The sequence below is a fragment of the Melopsittacus undulatus genome, chromosome 4, assembly GCF_012275295.1.
Source record: "Melopsittacus undulatus isolate bMelUnd1 chromosome 4, bMelUnd1.mat.Z, whole genome shotgun sequence".
Taxonomy (NCBI): domain Eukaryota; kingdom Metazoa; phylum Chordata; class Aves; order Psittaciformes; family Psittaculidae; genus Melopsittacus; species Melopsittacus undulatus.
In genome coordinates, this window is record NC_047530.1 from 54,023,910 (window position 1) to 54,048,321 (window position 24,412).

General features: G+C 43.2%; 3 protein-coding genes across 6 annotated transcripts; 2 read left to right on the forward strand and 1 right to left on the reverse strand.

Annotated features, from left to right (window-relative positions):
• The first annotated feature begins 1,191 nt into the window (after positions 1-1,191).
• Positions 1,192-4,431, forward strand: ASCL3 (achaete-scute family bHLH transcription factor 3). Its single transcript, XM_005155179.4, is given in 3 exon segments — positions 1,192-1,676; positions 3,540-4,047; positions 4,049-4,431. Coding segments are annotated over 2 exon segments (552 nt in total). The 5' UTR covers positions 1,192-1,676; positions 3,540-3,544; the 3' UTR covers positions 4,098-4,431.
• Positions 4,432-7,129: 2,698 nt separating this feature from the next.
• C4H11orf16 (chromosome 4 C11orf16 homolog) lies at positions 7,130-13,502 on the forward strand. Its single transcript, XM_034061312.1, is given in 8 exon segments — positions 7,130-7,296; positions 8,083-8,242; positions 9,054-9,056; positions 9,356-9,584; positions 10,323-10,982; positions 11,164-11,210; positions 11,301-11,612; positions 13,272-13,502. Coding segments are annotated over 8 exon segments (1,809 nt in total).
• A 1,150-nt stretch (positions 13,503-14,652) lies between these two features.
• Positions 14,653-23,040, reverse strand: AKIP1 (A-kinase interacting protein 1). 4 transcript variants are annotated; one of them, XM_034061750.1, is made up of 5 exons: positions 21,574-23,040; positions 18,833-18,910; positions 16,129-16,239; positions 15,761-15,811; positions 14,653-14,891 (listed from the first exon to the last, which is right to left on the reverse strand). In XM_034061750.1, the coding sequence occupies exons 1-5, from the start codon at positions 21,745-21,747 to the stop codon at positions 14,748-14,750; spliced, it is 558 nt and encodes a 185-aa protein (XP_033917641.1). In that variant the 5' UTR covers positions 21,748-23,040; the 3' UTR covers positions 14,653-14,747. The 4 variants fall into 4 exon arrangements, with proteins under 4 accessions (XP_033917641.1, XP_033917640.1, XP_033917642.1 ...); XM_034061749.1 differs by having other exon boundaries at positions 16,129-16,242; positions 21,574-23,034; XM_034061751.1 differs by having other exon boundaries at positions 16,129-16,242; positions 21,623-21,947.
• Positions 23,041-24,412: the final 1,372 nt, after the last annotated feature.

Genomic DNA, 24,412 nt, shown 5'->3' on the forward strand with positions numbered 1-24,412 from the left:
ACTGTATGTTAGGTGCGGTTTTGGCTTGCTTAGTCCATAGCCTGTGGGACAGAGTGGCATGGGAAATAAATTGTACCAGCTGTACCTGGACACATGGTCTGCCACAGCTGGAGTGGAAACGCAGTTGCCCCATAGTAACATTTGCATTGACTGAAACTCTTTGCAGATACAGAGCTTTATTCTCTTGTCAGTCCCGTAGTCATCCAAAAAATGTTAATCTTGGGGATTAAATCCAGGCTTGGGTTCAACATCCCACACTGGTAAATTAACAATCTATTCTGATGGTGATGTACCTAGGGTCCCCTAAAGAAAAATAATGTAACTTGTGTATTGAATACATGCATCTACCAATTCTAGTAAATGTTCTACCTCGTGGCTGCCTTTCTGATGAGGTCTGAAGCTGGCATGGAAAGGAGCATGCAGAATGCAGCATTGCTGTGGGCCTGCACAAGGGCAGCTGAATCAGAATACTTCCTTTGATGGCTGACAGTCCCAAGAAGACAAGACTGGGTATATGTAGCTCTCTTGGTAGTAGATTATGTTTGAGCTGAACTGGTTTGGTTTGGTTTTTTGTGTGTGTGGTTTTAGTATGAGTGACAGAAGTGTCAAATAATGAAGTAGTCTAAAGTGTCAGGTAATCCTGTAAAATGTGGGAGTTCTGAAGTGGGGTGTCCTATTTCCTTGCACCTGTACAGTTGGACAGCTATATACTGATACATGTTGCATCTGTATACCTATACCTGTCCTTGATTGTATGGATAGATTGCTCCATACTGTGTTGCTAAATTTAAGCAAAACTTTAAAACATTTGTCTTGGTGCCGGTTTTTCACTGTTGTCAAATCTTGTCTTGAGAACCTCCATAAATTCTTTATTAGGGAGTTTTTATATGGTGTTATACTTCATAACACTAAGAGGATTTCCCAAAATTATAGGTATAATGGAGAATAAATTTGAAGCTATTAAGCTAACTAATATGTGTTCTCACTTCCAACCTGGAAACGAATCCATTGCATGTTTCTTCTAAATAATGCTGTGTTTGAAATGAAGCTATGAAAATTAGTTTACTTATGCCTTGATGTAAATACTTAAATTCAAACCGATTGTTTCTACTCACACATCAAAGTATGAAATGCCAATAAATTAAACCACTGCTTTAGTTCACTGTAACAGAATACATACAGGAAGTAAACAAAGTACATTCCTGTAATCTGGTTGTGTTCAATAGTTTTAAAATTTTTAGACCATGTTGCCAAGTTTTGTTGCCATCATAGCTGTGGTGTGGTTGGAAAAGCCAAACCAGAAATGAGCAGATCTAACTGTAAGCTACTTTGCATGTTGTCAATTGGCTATAAATTGCAGCAGTTACTGGCTCTAGCTACATAATCCAGGTAAGAGACTTGTGTATTGCTGTATCTAGCAACAGATCTTCATTGAATATCAGTGTTTTTGTAAATCACTTCTACTAGCTACTTGGTAACAGTGCTGCTTTAGTTTTTCTATGAATCATGTTCAATGTGATCTCTTATTAAATAAGGTGTAAGAAAATGGAATATTAACTTCTCTTTTGAATGTCATTCGGATATTTACAGGTATTATTCATCAGTCTTAAAACAGCACGTCTTGTTTCCTTGGATTTTACTTTTATCTGAAGATTGGTGAGTCTCTAGTCTAGCAGGTAAATGATCCTAAGACTTCTTGCAGGTAATAAGGCAGCAAATAACTGTTTAATGTTGTTATGCAGCAGAAGTGTCAGTACTAAGCAACAAATACTGCAAGTATCTCTTTTTGAGGGGTTATGTTGGCTTTGGTTTCTTGTTCTATATGATATTTTGCTCTAAAGTTGGGGGTTTTGTTGCTATGTAACAGGCACTTTTCTTCAGACTGTTTTTAAGTTGTTAGCAGCAGAAAGTTTTTAGACAATAACCCAACCTGTGTAATTAGAAAATAGAAAGATGACTGTCTAGTATTTTCCTTTTATAATGAGTATATATTCACCTCTGATTTTCTGCATGTGTATTAATGTAAAATGTGTGGTTGGTTGTGCCTACCTACAGACAATCTCTTTAAGATGCATGTGACTTTCTCTTTTGCCTAATTGCATACTATAAATGAGTTCTTAACACATAGAATTTCTGTTGTGAGATCTGTGTGTATTAGAAAAAGAGACAAAGCTGAATGCAGAGGCATTTTGATAGAATGTGTTGTGAGGGTAGGTCCATACTGACTAAAAATTCTCTTTGTTTTAGACATGGTTGGTATGAAGTCATTAGAAAATATTAAAATACCCCCATATCCTGGGAAGTCTAAAGGGGATCCCATTTATGTTGTGGAACTATGGCTGGAACGTTTGAAGCTTTGCAAGGTTTTGGTGAGAATGGAGTGTAGTTTCTAGTAACCTAGTTAAATGTTCGCGTATGTTTCCATTGTAGGGGGTGTAACATAACCAAGTGTTTTAGACAGCAATGTGTAGATGTGGAAGTGGGTGGTGAGTAAGAGCATTTTTTTGATAGATGCTGTGTAGGTAAGTATTGCTTGCAGTATGTGAGGATGGATCACAGAAATTTGTTAAAAATCAGCTGGGTATTAAAAATGTATTTTTAGATAGCTATCAAGTAGCATTCATTAGTTATACTGATAGTTAGCTGTTGGAATAATGATATTGGAAGGGCACTATAATGTAGCTTCCTGTAATAGTGCAAGTTTATATTTCTAATAAATATATAAGGGTGATTTGAGTAGTTACACTTGCTGTAATGCTGCTCTAAAGAGAGGGTGCATGGTTTTAGTAGGCCAGTCTGAGTTACAGGTTTCTAGCGGTGCCCAAATAACTTTATAACTGGAAATATTAGGACATGCATTTTTTCTTTTAATAAATTATTTCATAATCCTTTATCAGTGGGGCTGTATTTGGCATTTCCTATTTGTTTAATCTGCAGGTGAGCGCAGAAGGAGCATGAGGACCTAAGAGGATAGGTGCATAGGTGTTCCATCTATCAAGATAATACACTGAATGAAACATCAAATGAATAGAGAGAAAAAGTAATTCTTTTTGAAGGCTTTTTGGTATGGATAGGGAGTCTGTCACTGGAATTGTAATTTTCTTCAAGGAGGAGAAGGGGTTTGAGAGAGTGCCTCAGATATTGGCCTGCTTTGTTTGTTGTCTGTAGAGATGAAAGATTTGGCAGATTTTGAGACCCTAAACCCATCTAGAGTACATAAAAGTAGATTCTCTATATTTCTATAGCTGAGATGGGAGTGTTTGCTGTTTCCTTTAGGAAGCGTTAGTGGCTTTATTTTCTTTACATCTATTGTGAATTATTTTTATCAGTGATTAAAATAATTACTTGCACTTTCTTGTGTTTTCAAATGGGATGTTGTCTGCTTGATGTATGTCTTCCAACACCACTCTGAAGTGTCACAAATGCATTAAGTCTCTACTGGAAATGCCAGTAGTGCCAAATGTTGATAAGTCCAGGTGAGGTTTTTCCTACTGCTCAGTATGGGTTGTTTAAACTGTTATGTAATTATGCATTTCCAGGTTAAATGCAGAACCTGATGGATGGCAAAAGCTACTGTAACCTCATGGACAAGCTGTCTATCTGTTCTGAGACTCAGCGCGTACAGCTGGCTAGGTCTTTCTGTGCTGACCCAGTGCTCACATTTCACATGTACCCAGAAACACCAAGCCAGGTCACTTGCTCTGGAGATTTGTCATTCCTTCCTTTCGTGTCTGAGCATCTCATCATGGAGAATTTCTACAGTGAGCCCTGTGCCTTTCCCTACCAAATGCCCCATTCCAATTACCACAGAAGTGAGTACTCCTATGGGACAGCATTCATCAGAAAGAGGAATGAGAGGGAAAGGCAGAGGGTTAAATGTGTCAATGAAGGCTATGCTAAACTGAGGCATCACCTACCTAAGGAATACTTGGAGAAACGGCTCAGCAAAGTAGAAACACTCCGTGCTGCTATAAAATACATTAGCTACCTGCAGTCCATTCTGTACAGTGATTCTGTAGTGGTGGCAGAAAAAGGTGCCATGGAGCCAAGCACCTGTAGCAATTAACAAACAAAATCAGATTTCAAAGACTATCTGAACCATTCCAAACCAAGCAAATGGTATCCTCTCTGGGAACCTACTGTATTATTAATGATGTGCATGTTCCTGGCATATCTTAGAAGCAGATCATGGTGCGAGTCAGTATAGGCCTTCACAAAAGATTTTGATTATGCAGAAAGTAACTACACTTAGATATGAAAAAGACAGCTGAAGAAATCTGATCTGAATGGCCTAAATTAATTAATTTATGGAAATCACAAAGCATTTATAAAGTTGTCACCAAACCAAACATGTAATAACCTGTACATGTGAAGTGACTGTATGTGTCATCACAACCTGTGCTTGAAAATAAAATGTTTCTGCTGATGGGACTGAGATTCCTCTTGTTGTCTGTAATGTGACTGGGTTACTCTCACAGGTACTTTCTTAAAAAGAATTTTGGCCTAATTGCCGGTTTTTCTCTTAAAAGGTCTTTTTAAAGCTTCCTAGGGATGTTGTTAGGTGCCCACAGAAGGGATAACTTAGTTTAAAAGGGGGAAAATAAGAGGGTAGCAGCTTTCTGAAGCATGTTGCTGAACATAGAGCATAATTAATGTGCAAGTGTTGTTCTTTTCTTACTAATGAATGCTTTAATTCCATTAAGAACTGTTGATTTAGACTAGTTCCTATTGAAAATTGGTTATTTCTTCAACTCTTGGTGCCCTTAAATATTACTAGGACTACTCATACAATACCAGAGTATAAGGAAAATTGGCAAAGGAGAATTGGCTTGGACAGGGTGGGTGTGGGGGAATCATCCTGCAACAGAAAATGTTGGGGACTTCTACTGATAATGGTTGAGGTCTGGGGTGATCTTCCCTGGCCAGCCAGTCTGTTTCCCTGTACTACTGATGGTTTCAGCTAAGTGTGTGGAATAGATTTTTGTGAAGAGAGTTCAGCTCTTAACATCTGCGGTATGTAAGGGTACTTTGCTATTGATCCTCTGCTGACAGCATGAGAGCAAGTAGTCTGCGGGTACAGCAGAATGTAGAGAAAATGGTTACAGGCTTCCTAAGTGCTGTATCCTTGTCCCTCATTGCAGTCATCCCCTCTGTTACCTTGTTTTTATAGCAAAAATTAAATCAAGTATTCCTTCCCCCCCCAAAAAAAAAAATAAAAAAACCAAACTAAACAAAAACTTAACATTTATTAAGGGAAAATGAAGATTAGGGATCACAGCAGAAATTAAGGCAGATTTCTGCATTGTATTCTGGTACAGTTTTGATACGCACTTTGTAGGAAGTATAGAATTCATGAATCCTTCCCCTTTATTGTGAAAAAGAAAAGTTTGTCAAGCAGTCTGACATTGGCTTGTCTCAGCTTTAACCTTTCTGTCTGCATTTCAAACTGGTTTATTTGTCGCACCCTGTGGTGGTAGGCTGCTTTTTTCCTAAATCTGAGCTATAGCTTCATATGGTGCTGTTATTTGCCCTGCAATAGTTAGCAGAAAGCCTGGAGGACCTTACGCTCCCTCTTACAATACCTTCTCTGCCCCAGCAGCCTTTTGGTGCAATATCTAGATCAATGGGAAGTTGAAAATGGTGCAGACAACTGCAATTGTGTTTCACTGGTTTGTAATGGTAAGGTCGAGGTGTTTGATCCCCGTAGTTACAGCTGTGGCAACCTTCACAGCAACTAGGAAACACTGGCAGCAAACTGCTTCCTGCATCCAACTGGCAAAAGGTAAGATTTTTGCATTGGGACTAAATCCAAATCAACCAGACTTAGTGTTATCAATAGTTGGTAAGTTTGAAACACTGCTGTGTTAGAGTACTTGTAATTATCCAGGAAAAAAACCTCTCCTGAAGTGTGGCAAAATTGCCGTTGTCAGTGCTCTATTTTATGCAGAAATAGGGGACCTGCTCTCAGCAGTAACAGTGCTGAAAGTGTTTAAAATGTGCTTTAAGTAGAATTGATACTTGCATTTCTTCACACAGTATTACTGATTCCATTTTAGTTTATAATGGGGGGAGTTTGTGTACTTGTGAAATGAGTGAATATATTGTGTTGATTTGCTGACTTAAAAATGTATTTTGTAGCAGTTAATCCATTCTTCTTGCTGCATTGGGTGTGCTAGTTTTATGAAATTACGTATATCTGGAAGTCCTCATACAAAGGACTTGCAGATCGTCTCTTGTCTAAGAGGCAGGATAATATTTAAACGTAAGAGTGCTTAAACTGTATTTTGTAAAGTAAATTAGGCACTTAAAATTTATGTTGTGTAATTTCCATGCAAGTTTTACCCTAAGCATGCAAAACACTTCTAAGGTATATTAAAAAAATAAAATGGAAGCTTGTCTACCTACTACATCTTGTCAGATTACTGGAGATACCATCACACCATCAGTCTTACTGTGACAGCCCCTGAATAGTTATCACTTGTCAAATCTGAGCATCCCATTCTTTCTCATGGCAGGCCATAATCCTACTGTTATAAAATGTGACAGGACAGCTGAAAGATCAAAATATTTCCTGTTAATACATCACTATAAAGAAAACAAGTAAGAGGCAATTGTAATCTAACATCATGTTCAAAACCTGTTGTGTTCACTCAGCTTGTCAGCTCCAGCTGTAGTTTCTGTCTCAGCTTATAAAATAGGGAAGGTTTGACTGGGACTGTGTACAAGAAAGCTTTAAGGGAGAGTGTAGGTATAGGAGACCTGGATGCTAAAGATGGAAGCAAAAATATGAGGGAGCTAAAGGCTATTGCTTTCCAGAGGATTTCACAGCATTTCTAGTTTTCTTGGGTGTTTCTGTCCCTCTACCAGGTTAGGATTTGGGTGCTTGGGGATCCCTGAAGTCAGTAATATGGGATCAGCTGACCAAAAGCCAGTCTGGATATTTTGAATTACTTCTTTTGATTTGAAAAGAATTCATTACTAAAAGCTACTGGGTTCTTGAGGTACACCAGAAAGCATCTGCTTGTGTTGTAAAATGACAGTGAAACGCTAACTATTCTATAATATTATGGTTGTCCCTTTATTACCAACAGATCAGGACTGAGTCCTGCAGCCAGCTGCTCTCACAAGAATGGCTGCTTTGGAAGCCTTCCTGCCTACGGGTTGCAGGTACTGCAGTGCAATGCCAGCTCTGGACAAGTTCTCATGCTCCAGAGTTGTGCCTACTGTCAGCCCTGGCTGCAGGAGCTCTTCTGTAGTGCATCCTGCCTGGATGGCTGAGCCCCTCACCCCCCAGAGGTAAAGTAAACTTCTTGTTGGAATCTGTGATTTGTTCTTTTTCATGATATCTAATAGTATAAAGCAGGCTGGTGTGTCAGATGAATAAATTAGCAACTTGAATGTCATTTGAGCTTTCCCCTCCCCTGCACTGGCAGTGGTTTAGATGTTATTAACTACAGTGATTTGCTGCCCTGGAGATTATGAAAAGCAAAGCCTGAGAAAACCTGTCAAAGAAACATTTCTTTAATATTATTTGGATAAATAGAAGCATCTTGTATTAGCAGCCGTCTTTTGTGAAATGTTTCTAATGCTTTGTGACAGGGGATTAGTTTCCCTGTTTTGGACTTAAACCTGTCATCAACCAGAAGCTTCGTTGTTTACTTTTCTACTTTTCTGTTGTTCCCCAAATGCCCCAGTGCAAACCATCAGTTACTGTGATCTCGAACGCATCTACTCTGTGATCTGTGCTGGAGATGGCTCCTTTCCCCTAATCTTAGGGGTGGCATCGGCTGCCATGTAAAGAGCAAATAGGCTAGTGTAGGTAGTGCTGGCCCAGGATTTCAGCTTACTTCATCTAAACCCTAAACCAAAGAAATTTGTGTGAAAACAAGCACTGATGTTTTTTTCCCAAGAGAAGGAATTGTCCCTGAACAAACAAGTTTTGTGTTTCTTCCCACATGCCTTGGCCTGTGGGAGTGCTACAGAAGGAGGTGGAGTGATCCAGTTCTTAAATCTTACAAGATTTTCCTTTTTCCCCTAAAAAAGCTGCTTTTCCCAGTGCTGACCCATTTTCTTTTCTTCAAGGTGCCAATGGATTACCCACTGCCCCTCCTCCCCTGACCCAGCATGGAAGAGGCTGAGTGCATCAGGGAGATCAGTGGGCTTAGATGGCAACATCCCTGTGTTGGTGAGAGGGGAACAAGATGGATTTTACTACCGTGGTACAGTAAAAGAGGAGGTAGAGGTGAGTGACGATTGCTGTGCGGTAGTCATGGGTATGTGTAATAGGGTGTCAAGTCCAGCAATCCTCATGTACCACTTGAGTTTTGTGTATCAGTATTGATTTCAGCCGGTATGTGAATTAGGGGACAGATCACTAGAAGAGCTGATGCTCATAGTTGTGCTGATTCATAAAGCTTCCAATGTGCCTTATTCTCAAATGTTTTCACCTCCTGCTGCCTGTCATGCTGGGTGAGCCTCTTGCATGCAACACAGCCTCAGGCACCAATAAACTAATAGTGATCAGGACCATGCTTTTCTCAGCCTCCTTTACGGAGACCATTTCTAGGACTACGCAGGTGTATTTCGGGGATCCTTATCTTGTACAGAAGATGAGTGCCCCCTAAACTCCAAGTTCCTGGCGAGAGCAGTGGTGTGCACCTTGCAAGAGAAGGACCCCTGCCAAGCTCAGACAGAGTGAGTGCTGTTGTGAGCAGCGTACCGCCCACTGTTGTGTGTAGACACATAACCATCAATAGCACAGGAAAAGCATTAGTGTTTTATGTACACACTTGCAGCTTGAGTCAGCTACAGACCAATGGCTTGGTGTCTTTTCAGAAATGTTAGTGAAAGCTTTAATTCATTAGTTTGTTAGCACTTCAAACTTGAACAGAAAAAAGAGCCTATTCTTCCTCAAGAACAGGGAAGTACATTGTTTCGTTGTTGATGGAAAGCCTCATGACAGGCCTTAATTTAAAAGAAAATTAAAATTCCCAACCACCCCCCAAGAAGCAGAGTTAGTGTTGTATGTAATGAGGAAAGGCGTGACCAAAGAGCAGGTCTGAATGGCTTCACTGTCCCTTGTTACCTGGAGCAGATGGCATGGTTTGTGAAATCCAGTTGCACTCTGCCTATGGCTTTTTCTCTTGGGGAAGAAAACACAGCCTGCTTTCTGGTGAGCCTCACAGGGGTTTTCTGACTGTCTCAGTGCTGGACTAACCTCACACTATTTGGTTACTGTTTGGGCTTGTTTTGACCTAGCCATGTAGCCACCAAATGTCCTCCTGGTGAAGGTTACATGACCTGACACATTATGGACTGTTCTTCAGAGAAGCTATTATTTTGTTCCTGCTAACAGAATGAAGGAAGCATGTTCCTGGTAGAGTTTGCCAAACCACTTGTGTCACATGGAAGGCATCCAGTGTGTGTACAAAAAACAGCAAAGGATGACATCCTAGAATACGTGAACAGGATGAAGCACTCGTTACTCCCTGGAGACAAAGTGCTGGCACCCTGGGAGCCAAATATGGCCAGGTATGGCCCTGGAACTGTCCTTACAGGCATTGAGATAAGGGACCCCTTACAAGGTAAGAAAGGTGCTGCCCTCTTCTTCCTTGTCTCGCTCTGGAACATAAATGAGGCTGTCAGGATAAACTGTTGTCACTGTCCTACTGCCAGAGAAAAATCAGACCACTGTTTAGTTTTACTTCGAGTTTGCAGGAGCTAATGGGACCTGCTGCTGGATATCTGTGTGACCTCACCAGTCTGACCCTAAGGAAGTTGTGACCCATAAAAATGTCGTCTTCCTTGTCTGTGCTATTTTCTGTCTGCTTGGACAAAGCTGTGTCTGCCATGCGGGCATCAGTGGCCTTTCCTTGAAAGTTACAAGTGAGACAGCTCTCAGGAAGCACCTATCTGCTTGAAAGCTCACACTTGTACTGAATGGTACTTCTGGGGTGATTTTACCACCCAAATGTAGGAGATTTTAACAGCTCATTGATTTTTCCCATGTCTGACAATCAAGCTCCCCTGACTTACCAAAATACTATTCTTGGAGGATGACTGCTAACTTTGGCAATAACAACAAAAGTTACTCAGTCAACATTTTCTTGTTCATCTGATGGCAAATTGCAGCCAGGCTTGCTGTTGCACCAACAGTACCGCAGCTTCCTGCTACCATGACTTTATGGTGAAGTCTTACAGAGAGGTAGTTGATCCTACCGCTTGACAGGAGTAAAAAGTGCATAAAGCTGTGAAGCCTGATTGGTATGGGCACTACCCAAGCAGCCTGCCCACTTATGGCTCCTTACCTTTTCTCTCAACAGCCTCAGAAGATGAAGGAATTATGGTCCACTTCTGGAATGACAAGAAAGTCAAGCTTCCGCGAGGTGTGGCTGTCTGGATCCCTCCTAGCCTGTGGGAAAGGATTGTAGAGATGATCCATATGCCCTTCACCAGCAGGGCGAAGCCTGGAGAGATTCCAGACACTAACTGTTGCATTTGTTCCTACAGTCCTAAACCAGCCCTGATTCCCATTTGTGCTGTACCTAGCCTTGCCAAGCACTGCTTGCTTTGCTCACCCTGCTGGCTGTGTTTCCACTATCACTGTGGCTGTATAAGCTGCTTGTCAGCATATGTAAGCATCTGTTGCTGTCATCCCCATGTGAGTGCCTGGTGGCCTCTTCCATGCAGGTGTCTGGTATTTCAAAGTGAAATGGAAGAGGTAGAGTCCAGTGGTCAGCCCCCTCTGTGCCTTCTAGAAACAAAAAGCCCCAGACCAGAAGCAGCAGCAGCTGTGGCACCATCTTCTCCCTCTTATGATTCAGAGTGGGAGCTGGAGCCATTCACCACTCAGAATACTGCAGTGGACAGTGCTGTTAACACAGGCTCCAGCTGTCTTGAGAAGCCCAGGCTAAAGGATTCTGCAAGATCTGAGTGGGAATACTGGAAAAGAAGCCACCACAAGTCCCATCCCAGTAATTCAGGTACCTTTTTGACATCCCCACAGGCAAGCAGCAGAGGGGAAAAAAAAACCCAAAACGTGTTCTGGTCTTCTGAGTAGTTACTTAGCCTTTAGCTTATTGGTATAAATGCTGTAAATTTAGCAGCCTCTAACACAATAATTCCCCCTATTCAATATTTCTGCTGCCTTATCTTGCATGCTAACTCTCCTTTTAGCATATAATCCAATGGAAAACTACCAGAACATGAAATTCAGTTAGAAGTATAGATATCCCTGTCTGAGTTTGTTCCCCATCATTTCCCTGCACTTTGATGCTAATACCTTCATTAAAATTTGCTAGTCCATGCAGAATAACCTGAAATAATTCCTTTTAAGCTTAAAGTGCATTTCCCTCTCTTTGGAAATCAATGTTTCTCCATTTCAGTTCTGGTTTCATTCTCAGATACCATTTTATTCCTTCCCAGGACTTGTGAGTTGCGGCAGCACATGTGCAAAGAGCAAGCTGGAACCCAAAGACATCTCTACTGGGGACACGTTCAGTGTTGCCTCTACTAATCATAGTGCAATGCTTGAAGCCATCGAGCAGCATCCCAGAAGGCAGGTCACAATGAAAGAAATCTTAAGAGACCAAGACTTCAACCTGTCAATGAGGGTAAGGTAATCAGTATTAACACTGTAGTTATGTAAACACATGGTTTGTTAGAATGGAAGAAATATTCTTGTTAATGGTCTGAAAGTTGGTTTTTAACTGTGTAAGGCCATCTACCAGTTTTATGATAAGCATGACACTTCTCCACTAATGGAAACAAAATGAAGGTCCCAAAACCCTAAGGAAAGGCTGAAGCCTACTTGGTAAACTGCAAAAGATTATGCTGGTAACTGTGTGAGCATTCAGTAATGCAGATTTCCATTCAGAAACCTGCCAAATGCCCATTGATGTCATTCCAATGGAGTCCCGTGGAAGTAGGAACCTACATGAATGGCCTGGGAATGGACATATATGAGTGTCAGCAGCAATAAAGCATAAGAAAAGATTCGATGTGGAAAGGTACAGGGCTCTGCCAGTCAGACTCTGATAGTCACGATCTCTATCTTTGAAAGATAGAATGGGTTTTTTTAGTAAGCAGCCTTCTCTTACTGCCTCACAAGAAGCAAGCAGTTTAAACAGCAGATCCCTACCATGAAGCTAGGGGATGCAGAGAAAGCAAACTATGTAACAGCCAGGAACAAAGACAACCACCAGATTTTTAAGCCTGGTTGCTGTTGACCATGGTCCCCTCCTGCTTTAGAAAATTGGGGAAAAACAACCTAAACCAGAATATGAATGCCAAAGAAAGCAAGCACAGAAAAGGGGAAGAAAAAAGCTTGCAGGAAGAAGGGGAAGACAAAAGAGAAGTGTAAGATGTACAGGAACACCTCTCTGCACAAGAGCAACAGGAGTACATTAATAAATTGTATATTAAAAAAATCAAATATTAGCTTCTCTGTAGCTTCATGCTCGCTACTGTGAGCTTACTGTAGAGTAAAACATGCTAAACTTGCATGATTTTCTGTAGAAGATTAATGTGTTAATGACGTGTTAGTGAGCACAGAATGTACTGGAATACATCTTGTGTTCTCACAATTACATGCATTAATTTTAAACAGTGGCCTATGAACTTATTAACTGCATGGTTCTACTTTACTATTTCAATAATCATAGTTCCACACCTTTGTAATTGATTTCCTAAGAATTCTTAGGCCAGTATGGAGCTCCAGTGCACGAAAGTGACATGCTTTGCTTCTTGGTAAAACTAAAAGAAACTGGAGTGGTTTTATTCTAGTCCCAGATAGGCTGCATGAATCACAGTGGTGGGCTCAATGTGGTAATACAGAGTATGACACACTTTTATTCCTGTAAAATAGCCCTTGGTGTTTTTCAACCCAGAAGACACATTGCTACTCTTTGAGACAGCTGAAGCAGTTTTAACGTATAATACAGACTGCATCAGAAGTAACTCACAGGAAGAAGTGAAGCTAGACAGCAGGCTTTCCAGAGGTGTTCTCTGTGGGGTTACTGTCCTCCTGCTCTAGTCACCAAAAATCCTCCTAACTTCTAAAGGAGCAAAGTTTTTGATCAAAGCCTAGCACCTTCTGGAAATCCTTTGGTCTATTCTGTGTTTCAGCAGTAGTCTGTACTAGCACAGAAATGATAGCATTATTAAAGCTGCATGAGGCAGAGGTACCTATTTTACAGCAGCAGTTACAAAGGCACTGATGCTTTTATTTTTTTTGGATTAGACTTCCAAGGGCTTTGTTTTCTGTCTTCCAGGAAGAAGGTTTTGTGGCATCAGAAAAACAAAGATATAAAACAGCAAGAAAGAAAACAGAGTTAGATGATAAACATAAAGCAACTTACATACAGGATGACAAACTTGACGATACAGACCATGTCAGAAGAGAACAGACAGAAAAATCAGTAAAGAGCTCACTTGCAACAGAACAGAGAGACATGATCAGCCACAATTCAATAAAAGTACAACTGATGAAGCTCGGGAGCTGAAATTTCAGGTAAACTGCTTATACTAGATCAGTGTAGCATTTATTAACCAAATCAAGGTCTGATTTGGGTACTGTGTCTGTAGACTATGGATAAAATTTTAATATCTGAGAAACTATTTCTACACACACTGTATGTGTGTAATACTGTAATTTCAGCATCCTCATTCTTTACTCCAAGCTACTGAATGAAATTCCTAATTATTTGGACTTGACTTTACAATTCTAGTTACAATTGACAAAACTAGTATGACCACTGAGACCCTGAACAGATGCACAGCAAAGGTCTAATGAACCTCCAGTTTGTCTACAGTTCTCGAGTCAGCATAGTGATTTCTTCTTGTAGAAAGCCAGGAGAAATGAAGAAACAAAACAAGCTGACAGCCAAAAGTATCTTTTTCCATATTAAAGCACAAAAGAAAGTAGCCAGAGGGTAAAGGACCTGCTACTGTAGATACAAACAACAAAATGCTTAGAGATCTAGAATTCAAGTCGGTGAATTTTATATTCCCATGAAAATTAACTGAAACCTGACTATCATTAGCTACAAAAAGATTACAGACATATATACATCGTGTCACTAATTCTGATTGTGAAATCTGATTCTTCAGAACAGTAAAGCATCCAGGGAGTCTTGTTAGTGTGAGACTCCTCGTGTTTAAGGCGTATGAACTTGGCCAGCATGTAGTGGCTCAGCATTACCTATCCTGAACACCTGACACATACTCAAGCACCTTCCTGAATTGGGGGTGTCCTAGATAATGAATCTTATTTGCATTTCTTTATCACAATAATAAAATTAAAGATAGGAGAGACGCATTGTGAGCCAGCTGCTCTAAAATCAGCACCATCCATATTCCTACCACATGGATTATCCTTTCTGTGGTCAGAAATATGACATAGACATTCTGCCTGAGGATAATATTAAAGAAGCTGTCACCATAAAGACTAAATAATGTATTTTATTCCACTGATTGTATCTTTAATTGTTTCAAATATAAGAACCTAGAATTACAAGTTGCATAATTAGATTTAAGGCACACAATGTACAAGTATCTCTAAAATCAGTGTTCAAAGTGGGCTGCATATGATTGCATTAAGTAGAAAACAAATATACAGGTCATAAAAAAGGAGTCGCAAAGATGAGGATACTGTTAAAGTGCTAACAAGAAAAATATATTCATAGTTAATTTCATGCATTAAAACAGCATCATATTTTATTCCTGTGATAGCCAAGAAACAACAAATGTCATAGAACAAAAGTTAAATCAATACTTTGTCCTGCATGGACATCCACCATGTGGGTTTGTTGCACCATGTCTTCTGAGGTTGCTGTGACAGAATAGAAGCCAGGAGAAACTTCAATGTAGATGTCTTCAGAACCTTCTCTAGCCTTTGAAGGCAGGGAGGAAATAAGTTTCATTACTGTTTATTCATCTAAGGTTTCTTGCAAAAATGCACATTTTAATTTTGGGTAAAAAAATTACATTTCAGCTGCTATGTAAATATACTAAGATTTTTCAGAACATACAGGCAGTACAGACAGAACTGTAAAATTTTTTGTCAATACAGAAATTGGCAAGTACCGTGTACGAAGTATTTAATCTAATGTTTCAGTCAGTAGAAATAAGCAACATGCTGTAATCTCTGCCCACAAAACTGACAGTTGCCAGCCTAAATGGTTTTGTACATTTATCTGGAACATAATCCCTACAAGGGTGCTCCCACTAAGGTGTACCGTGTACAGTGGTACGGACTCCGTATTTCTCATCTTTTGTGGCTTAGAAGTTCCCGAAATTGATTTGGTGGGGTGTTAGGCTTGAGGAACGAGTCTTCAGAGGGACTGTAAGAGGGCCAATCGTAACTGGCTAAGCAATTGCTGTGTGCCCTGCTGCCTGTCTTTCCTCAGCACAGGGAATGTGTCAGGAGCACAAATGAGGTGAGACTGGAGAACTGTTGGATTATTTCTGCTGATGCAATTCACAAAAGCCTAAAGATTAATCATGGTGTTTGACATTCTGTACCAGTCCAAGGTGTGGAGTCTTAACTGGTTACGTGCCAGAATGCCACAATCTGGTTTATAATTAACTGTGAGTCTCTGTATGCCCATTTTACTGCCCATCTACAGGATTGTGAGTCCACCACTGATTAATATTCTGTGCCATTGCAAAGTTCCCTCACCTGATCACAAATTTTAACCAGCTTGATGCAAAACAATAAAACTATAACTCAATTTAAAAACAAAGTATTGTATGAACTTACACATTGCTGGCAAGTTTGAGCTTGACTGGGTGGTACAGATGCTTCAGCCCCCTGCAAAGAAAAAGGTACTGTTTTCTAATGCTAAAACATAAAAGGCAAATTCAACCCCTGAGACATGGGATGCTTCATGTCCATGAAATTTTCCTCTCCACAAAAGGACTGACCTGACAATGACTGATGCCACCAAAAGTTATTCTACCTCCCCACATCCCCACCAGAAGTATCAGATCAGTCCAAGTTTTCATATGCCACTAATGTCAAACTGCATACAGAAGTGTAAACAAATGTCAATTGTGTTGGATGGATAACAATTGTCCCAAGGCAAGGGAAGGAATAACCTTTAATCAAAACCCAAAACACCTACTTACCTTTTCTTCACAGGACTCCAGCTCTCTTTTCTCTGCTTGCCTGGCATGGTATCTACAGATGTGTTTGATTTCATGCTCTTTGCATGTACAGGTTGCCATAGAGCTATAATACTTCTGGACAACAACAGAAACAGAAAACAAGTGGAGAAGCATCAAAGCCAAGCTCACGACTACTGCAGATTTACAAATGAAAATGGAACTGCACAGCTACTGACTTCATGTATTAATCGGATGGTTTGTCCTTGTGCGAGGACGAAAATAATGCCAGGATGTCTGCAGGACATCTGCCTTCTGATACAAAACTGTCAGCTCTGATTTTGGATGCCTGTCTCCCAACACAATATATGGGGTCTCTCTGAAACCTCAGAACTGAATATCAGAAGGAATGTTCAGAAACATCTACCTGATCAGGCTCTTCAAGAAAAGTTCTGGTGGAAGAAGGCAGTTTATGGATCTTACGTATATGCAAACTAGGTGCCTTGCACAGGTGCCTAGTCACTGAAGACTGGTTCTGCAGGGCACATGCAGGAGCAGTACTCTAGAAGAAAACCAAGTTGATACTGAAACAATTCATTGGTAAAAAAAGCTCAAGTGTCTTCAAGGCACTACCATACCGGTAGCATAGTGGTTTTGTGAGCTGTATTCAAGTCCACAGCAGCCCTTTTCTGGCTCCACAGCAAAGGTACTTGAATCTTACCCACTGCAAATTAAATCATAGAATAGTTAGGGTTGGAAAGGACCTTAAGATCATCTAGTTCCAACCCCCCTGCCATGGGCAGGGACACCTCACACTAAACCGTATCACCCAAGGCTTCATCCAACCTGGCCTTGAACACCGCCAGGGATGGAGCATTCACAACCTCCCTGGGCAACCCATTCTAGTGCCTCACTGCAATGAGAAACAAGAAATACCTAAGTGCAGCTCTGCTGCCATCTGTTGTCACTAGAAATGTCCTCACAGGGTTACTTTTTTGATCACAGGGACCAAAGAGTTCCAAAATATCTATTTTATTTCACTTATATTTTCATTTTCTCTGACTGTCAATACTAAATTTAACAAAAATAAGGCAAATAGCAATTGTTATTTCCAAATCCACTCTTTGATGTTATGCATACATCAACAGATGTGGTTGCTTGTATTGTGGTTTACTGGGGAGCTGTGTCCCAAAACATATCAATACTCTGACCTATTGCAAAGTGCTTCACAGAGCATTTCTATATCACAGGAAGTGAGCTGGATTCTTTTACCTGATGTCACAGAGCAAAGAAATTAATTCAAACTTTTGGTAAGAAGCATGGGTAAACTTTGGTCCCTTAGTAACTCTTAAGCATCTCATCTTAAATCACAAATTTAATCGTTTACATTTAAGTGCTTAAATGGTTATATTCAGCGGTGGATTTTTATTTGCACTTTGTAAACTTTACCCATGAACTTGTGGATCTGAGAATTCCCTTCTCCTCCCCCCTTTACAGCTTTTCTTTACAGAAGATGACTGAAGCAATATTGTCTTGGCTGATGCATAGATATAAAAGTCGCCCACTGCTTTTTCAGCTTTCATACTTCTAAAAGGGCATAGGATAAGTCTCTATACACTTATATTTTTATTTCATTTTGTGTGAAATTATTCTGCCCCGGTTGTTTTTGGATTAACTTGTTACTGTGTATACAGTGCTTCAAAATTATAAAGGAGTTGCTTAAGAGCTAATGATCTCTGTGTTTAATTTAATTGAAGGCTTAGCCTCTCTTATTAACTCTGCAGACAATAAGATCTCTGCTGCATTATGATAACAGATCCCGAAGGGCACAGACAATGATGATAGAGTCTTCAGAGGCTTTAATGCAGTAGCTGGGCTGCAGGGCTGCATTCACAACGTCAAGCTGGCAGAGACAGGCTCCCAGTCCATCTGCCCGGAAGAGTTATAACATCCAGCAGGCAGAGCCAACATGAAAGCAGTGGAGCTGTGCATCTGCATGCCATACCTCTCTTGTTTCTACTAAGTTTCTACTTACTACAAAGATACAGGGCTGTTCAGAACGGAGCCTGCACTCATTATCCAATAGCAACATCCCAGCCTGAGTTTGCTTAAATAACATGGGGGAGGTTGAAGTTAAGTTTAGAGCAAATGTGTGACTTGAAGCAATGCCTTTGCTCAGGATTCAAACTCTTGCTTACTTCTGCCACCCAGAATGCACTGATTCTATTAGCCAGAATGAACAGTTTGCACTGGTGTGATGAAAGCAAAGGGTTACCCTGTGGTTATGCCAGTCCACAGCATTGGTGCAGAGGTCCCTGGCAGCAGGGAAACAGCTCTGTACACTGTGACACAGCCTTGCAATGGCTGACACAATGTAACCTGTGATGTCTCTTTAACCATATTGCCTTTCTACCCCAAGTGCAGAAACGCTTTGCTACAACCAACCAGCCTACTGGTACTATGGAAAATGGCAACCGTGGTGTTTTATTAACTAAGGTGGTACCAGTCAGTCAGCATAACCCTGCTGAAACCTACCATGTTACCTACCCCATGATGGCAAATGCCCCACATTTCATCACTGTCACAGGCTCACTGGCTAAGCTCTTGCCACGCAGTGAACAAAACTGAAATCTAATGTTTGCAGTTTTAGCAGGAGTAATACAAACAGGTCTCTGCCTGGCACAGCATAAGCATTCCCCTTTGCATGGGTCTCAGGTTAAAACCTCACCTCACATTCCTTTGAGGCTTGATTCATCAAGTTCACAATTGAAACGAAAGCTGCATTGAGACGTTCTGAATCTTCCTCCTGCAATTAAAGTAATCTTTACTAACTCATAACATGATGTTCACTGCTTAGAGGTAGAAAGTGTCAGGTGTGTCCAGGAGGTTCCTCGACTGTGTGGAAGACAACTTCCTTCTGCAAGTAATAGAGGAGCCGACAAGGAGAGGTGCCCTGCTTGACCTCATGCTCACCAACAGGGAAGGGCTGGTTGGAAATGTGACGCTCCAGGGCAGCCTGGGTGTCAGTGATCATGAGATGGTTGAGTTCGAGATCCTCAGGACAGTGAGAACAATGTGCAGCAAGCTCACTGCCCTGGACTTCAAGAGAGCAGACTTTGGGCTCTTCAGGAACCTGCTTAGCAAGGTTCCATGGGATATAGCCCTAGAGGGCAGGGGGGCCCAAGACTGTGGGTTAATATTCAAGGATCACCTGCTCTAAGCTCAGGAGTGTTGCATCCCAACTAGAAGGAAGTGCAGCAGGAGAGCCAGGAGACCTCCTTGGATGGATAAGGAGCTGCTGAGAAAACTTCAAGGGAAAAGAAGAGGCTTCTAAAAGGTGGAAGCAAGGACAAGCAGCCTGGGATGAATACAGGGATGTTGTCTGGGAAGCGAGGGACCAGGTTAGGAAAGCTAAGGCCCAGTTAGAATTAAACTTGGCTAGGGATGTGAAAGATAACAGGAAGGGATTCTGTAGGTACATTGCGAATAAAAGACAGACTAGGGACAGTGTGGGCTCTCTCTGGAAGCCATCGGGAAAACTGACTACCTTGGATTTAGAGAAGGCTGAGGTTTCTAATGACTTCCTTGCCCCATTCTTCACTGGCAAATGCTCTGACCACGCCACCCAAGTCTTGGAAGGCAGATGCAGGGACTGTGAGAATGATGACCCTACGCCCACTGTAGGAGAGGATCTGGTTTGAGACCATCCTAAGAACCTGAACGTGCACAACTCCATGGGCCCTGATGAAATCCATCCATGGGTCCTGAAGGAGCTGACAAATGAAGTTGCTAAGCCACTGTCCATCATATTTGAAAAATCATGGCAGCCAGGTGAAGTTCCTGATCAGTGTTGGGACCAGTCTTATTCAACATCTTTGTCGCTGACATGGACAGTGGGATTGAGTGTGCCCTCAGCAAGTTTGCCGATGACTCCAAGCTGTGTGGTTCGGTTGATACGCTGGAGGGAAGGAATGCCATCCAGAGGGACCTTGACACACTTGTGAGGTGGGCTGATGCCAACATCATGAAGTTTAACCATGACAAGTGCAAGGTCCTACACCTGATTGGAGCAATTCCAGGCACAGCTACAGGTTGGGCAGAGAAGAGATTCAGAGCAGCCCTGGGGAGAAGGACTTGGGGGTGTTGGTCAATGAGAAACTTAACATGAGCCGGCTTCAGTGTGTGTTTGCAGCCCAGAAAGCAACCGTATCCTGGGCTGCATCAAAAGGAGCGTGACCAGCAGGTCAAAGGAGGTGATCCTGCCCCTCTACTCTGCTCTCGTGAGACCTCACCTGGAGCATTGTGTGCAGTTCTGGTGTCCTCAACATCAAAAGGACATGAAACTGTTGGAACAAGTCCAGAGGAGGCCACGAGGATGATCAGGGGACTGGAGCACCTCCTGTATGAAGACAGGCTGAGAAAGTTGGGGCTGTTCAGCCTGGAGAAGAGAAGGCTGCATGGAGACCTCAGTATCTATGGCGGCCTTCCAGTATCTGAAGGTGGCCTATAGGGACGCTGGGGAGGAACTCTTCATTAGGGACTGTGGTGATAGGACAAGGGGTAATGGGTTAAAAAAAAGGGGAAGTTTAGACTGGCTATAAAGAAGAACTTCTTTACTGTGAGGGTGGTGAGGTACTGGAATGGGTTGCCCAGGGAAGCTGTGAATGCTCCATCCCTGGCAGTGTTCAAGGCCAAGCTGGACAAAGCCTTGGGTGATATGGTTTAGTGTGAGGTGTCCCTGCCCATGGCAGGGGGGTTGGAACTAGATGACCTTAAGGTCCTTTCCAACCCTAACTGTTCTATGATTCTATGACTAAACAACAAAACACTCACTAGTTCTGCAGGCTGCCCTGGGGGCAGAAAGAGCCCCGTGTGGCCACCGCTGTGGTGCTTGGCTCTACCGCAGTGCGCACCAGGCAGCGCCGAGGCTCTTGCTGCACCCAAGAGGTGACCGGATGGAGCAGTGTACCTCAAAGCCCGGTGAGTGCCCGGGGGCTCTGACTAAATAAAGCACAGCATGAAGCCGTTCTACGGATTTCCGAACGCCTCCAGCTCCTTAAGGCACACGCGCGGCTCAGTCCCACGCACACCTATATATGCGTGTATGTACACATATATATGTACACATATGCCCCATCCTGCCACCGCCGCAGGCCGCAGCCGCTCTGCGCTTGTTCGTGTTGCCGCACTTCCTCCTCCCCACCGCCAGCGGCACTGACCGGGTCCGAGGCCGGCCGCGGCACTGACCGGGTCCGAGGCCGGCCGCGGCACTGACCGGGTCCGAGGACCCCGCGGCACTGACCGGGTCCGAGGCCGGCCGCGGCACTGACCGGGTCCGAGGCCGCCCGCGGCACTGACCGGGTCCGAGGCCGGCCGCGGCACTGACCGGGTCCGAGGCCGGCCGCGGCACTGACCGGGTCCGAGGACCCCGCGGCACTGACCGGGTCCGAGGCCGCCCGCGGCACTGACCGGGTCCGAGGCCGGCTGTGGCTCCCGTTCCGCCGCCCGCGGCACTGACCGGGTCCGAGGCCGGCTGTGGCTCCCGTTCCGCCGGCCGCCGCCTCCTCCGCGCCCGCTCCAGCACGTCCCGAGCCAGCCCCGCCGTGCGCGCCCGCTCCATCCCGGTGCCGTCACAACGCGCATGCGCCACCCGTCCCGTCCGTTCACTCTCGAGCCGCCGCTAGGGGGCGCCACAGCCCTGCCGCTGCGCCAGCGGTGGCGCTGGGGTCGGACTCCCACAGGGTTCCCCTGACGCCGCCATGCCTGAGGCAGAGCGGCTGCTCCGGGTGGGCTTCACTTGAGCTTCCTTCCTTCCCTCAGCGGCACTGCTCTGCCGCTGGTCCTGCCCGGCCACGACGGGAAGAGCAGGAAGAAGCTGCAGGGTGCCGAGCCGTGGTTGAGTGGGCTGCTGCTGGTGTGGCCGGGGAGCTTCACCCTGTGATGTCTGTGGTACAAAGCGGTACACCCTGGGTTTTATCGTTTTTCTTTAAACTTCTGAGGTAAAAACTACAGCATGCGGGGATGGTTGGCTGAGTGAAAGAGGTGCTGGTAGAGGGCAGTGTCTGCAAGTTATGGCTGCCTCTGCTCTCTAACAGAAAGCCATTTCCCTTGGCTGGTAAACAGCACAATGTGCTTTGCCCTACTGGAGGCCAGGTTTGCCACACAAGCCTGCGTGCTCCCTGGAAGCTGCCTCTGGCCCAGGGGTGTTTTCCCGTGCAGCAACACGTGTGCAAAATCAGCCCTACAGTCATGCTGCCACCAAACAGGCTCCGAAATCAACAGTGGGTGTGTGTAAATGGGTGCTGCTCTGTTGCTCATCTCAATTGTGCACTGGTGACGGTAAGAAGGGCAAAATAGGCACAGAAACTTTCTTTACATGCAGCATGGCCCAGGTTAAGAAGGAGGCCCTGATTCTTTAAATCCATTGTTGGTGGGGCTTTTCCTGATGTAACCTGCTTGCAAACAAGAGAAATAATCCTCTCCTAGTTTACAGTCTGTTATCTTCCAGTTGCTTAGCCAGAGCAGTAGCCAGTTCCTGTAATAAACAAGCCCTTCTTAGCCTGTTTATGAAAACCGTTGAAGGCCCTAATTCAGTGTTCAAATGCAACTTAGCTTTATGTTGATTCTCTTGTACTCGTTATCAATGAGTGAGCCAATCTCTTTTCAAACCGCAAATATATAAATCCATAAGATTGAACAAGCGATAAGAGATAGAAACAGTGCTGGGTGCACCACGAAATCTCTGCTCCACCCAAGATGCACACACGGGGTCTTTGGGTGGCTGTTCTTTATCCTTCACGGTTCAAGGCTTCAGCCACTCCCGCTGCCTCCTTTCGCCCGGATGTTGATGTGGTGCTTTTCCATTGCTTCCCTCTGTTGCTGGGGTCTCATCGTCGAGAGGTTTCGAGAAGGTCCCAGAAGCTTCGAGAAGCATCCGTTACCAGCCTCACCATCACCGGAACCTCTATTCCTTACATGGTGCATGTAACAAGATGTATCTTCAAACTACCGAACTCCCCTTCCCTCCACCAGCAGGGATGCGCTCTGACCACCAGCTCGATCTCGCTGGCTCCAACCTCAGCACCCGGCTCGGGGCTTCCTCTCCCCCCATAGTCCCGTGCAACAATACAACTGACCTCCCCTTTATAACTCACAAAGTACAATCATTACAAAAAAAGAAATATGGTTCCATACAGTGACAGTTACAGAGAGTGTCTTAGAGTGTAGCAAGCAATATTTCCCTTTAAACCTTTTGATGAACAAACCCCATACATCACACTCTGAGGAATATGTAGGCAGTTGCTGGGGTGCCTGAGGTCTGGGGGCCTGAATGCAGCAAAAATGGGAGGAAAAAAAATTGGTAAAAGCTATGTTAACATGTTAGCATGTTTGAAATGCTTGCTTGATGTGCTGGAAGAGCAGCCAAAATAGACTGCTTCCAGCTTAATTTGGAGTAGAGCATCTTTCCTGGAACATCATTCCTGATCACTCTCCTGGGAAGACAGTTCGTTTGCTGTCTTCTTACACTTATGAAATGCACTTGGGAAGGCCCTCCTATGTTGTTTCCTTAACGGGAAAAAAAATTGTATTCATTTTATGTTCCTCTTGGTACTTGCAGCAGCAGTAGCTTGTTGTTCAGGAGGTAAATCATTCCTCATGTGTTGTAATGTAAACTCCCACCATTTTTTGATGTTCAGTGACACAGTTCTCTGTTTGCAGCTGAGTAAATACATCTGTCCCGAGAAGGCTGACAGCTGAAATAGTTTTTGCTTTGAAACATGCATTCACATCAGAATCCAAATAAGAGTTACCCTTGTTTCCTGTGTTCAGTCTTTTGACTTCTTTGATGTGATTTCCTTGTCATGTGGGACAATGGATCAGAGTATCTCAAGACAGTATCTTTTATTTTGTTCATGAGGTGGCAAAAGCAGAGTAGTTTATCCTGAGTACTTGGCTCTGGGTTCAGAGAGGCATCCTTCTGTAGGGAAGCTCATAAGCCTTTGCTTAATGCTGAGCACCATTCAATTTCCATTCCAGTTAGTGGGAAGAAAGTTAGCATGTGTGTAAAGTTCCAGAAATGTTAATGCTGAAATTTGGGTTTCCAGTTGCAGAATGCCTGTGTTGTTCATCTATGTACGTTTCTTCTGTTCCTATTATCATTTGGTTACTATATGGTGAAGTGACTTGTCTGATAAATGCTTACATAATACTTCAAGACATAGGTGTAGGGTTTGTATTTTGAAGTACTGATGTTCTGTTAATAGCTGGTATCCTGCCTCTGTGTGGTTTTGATATCAGACATCTTGTG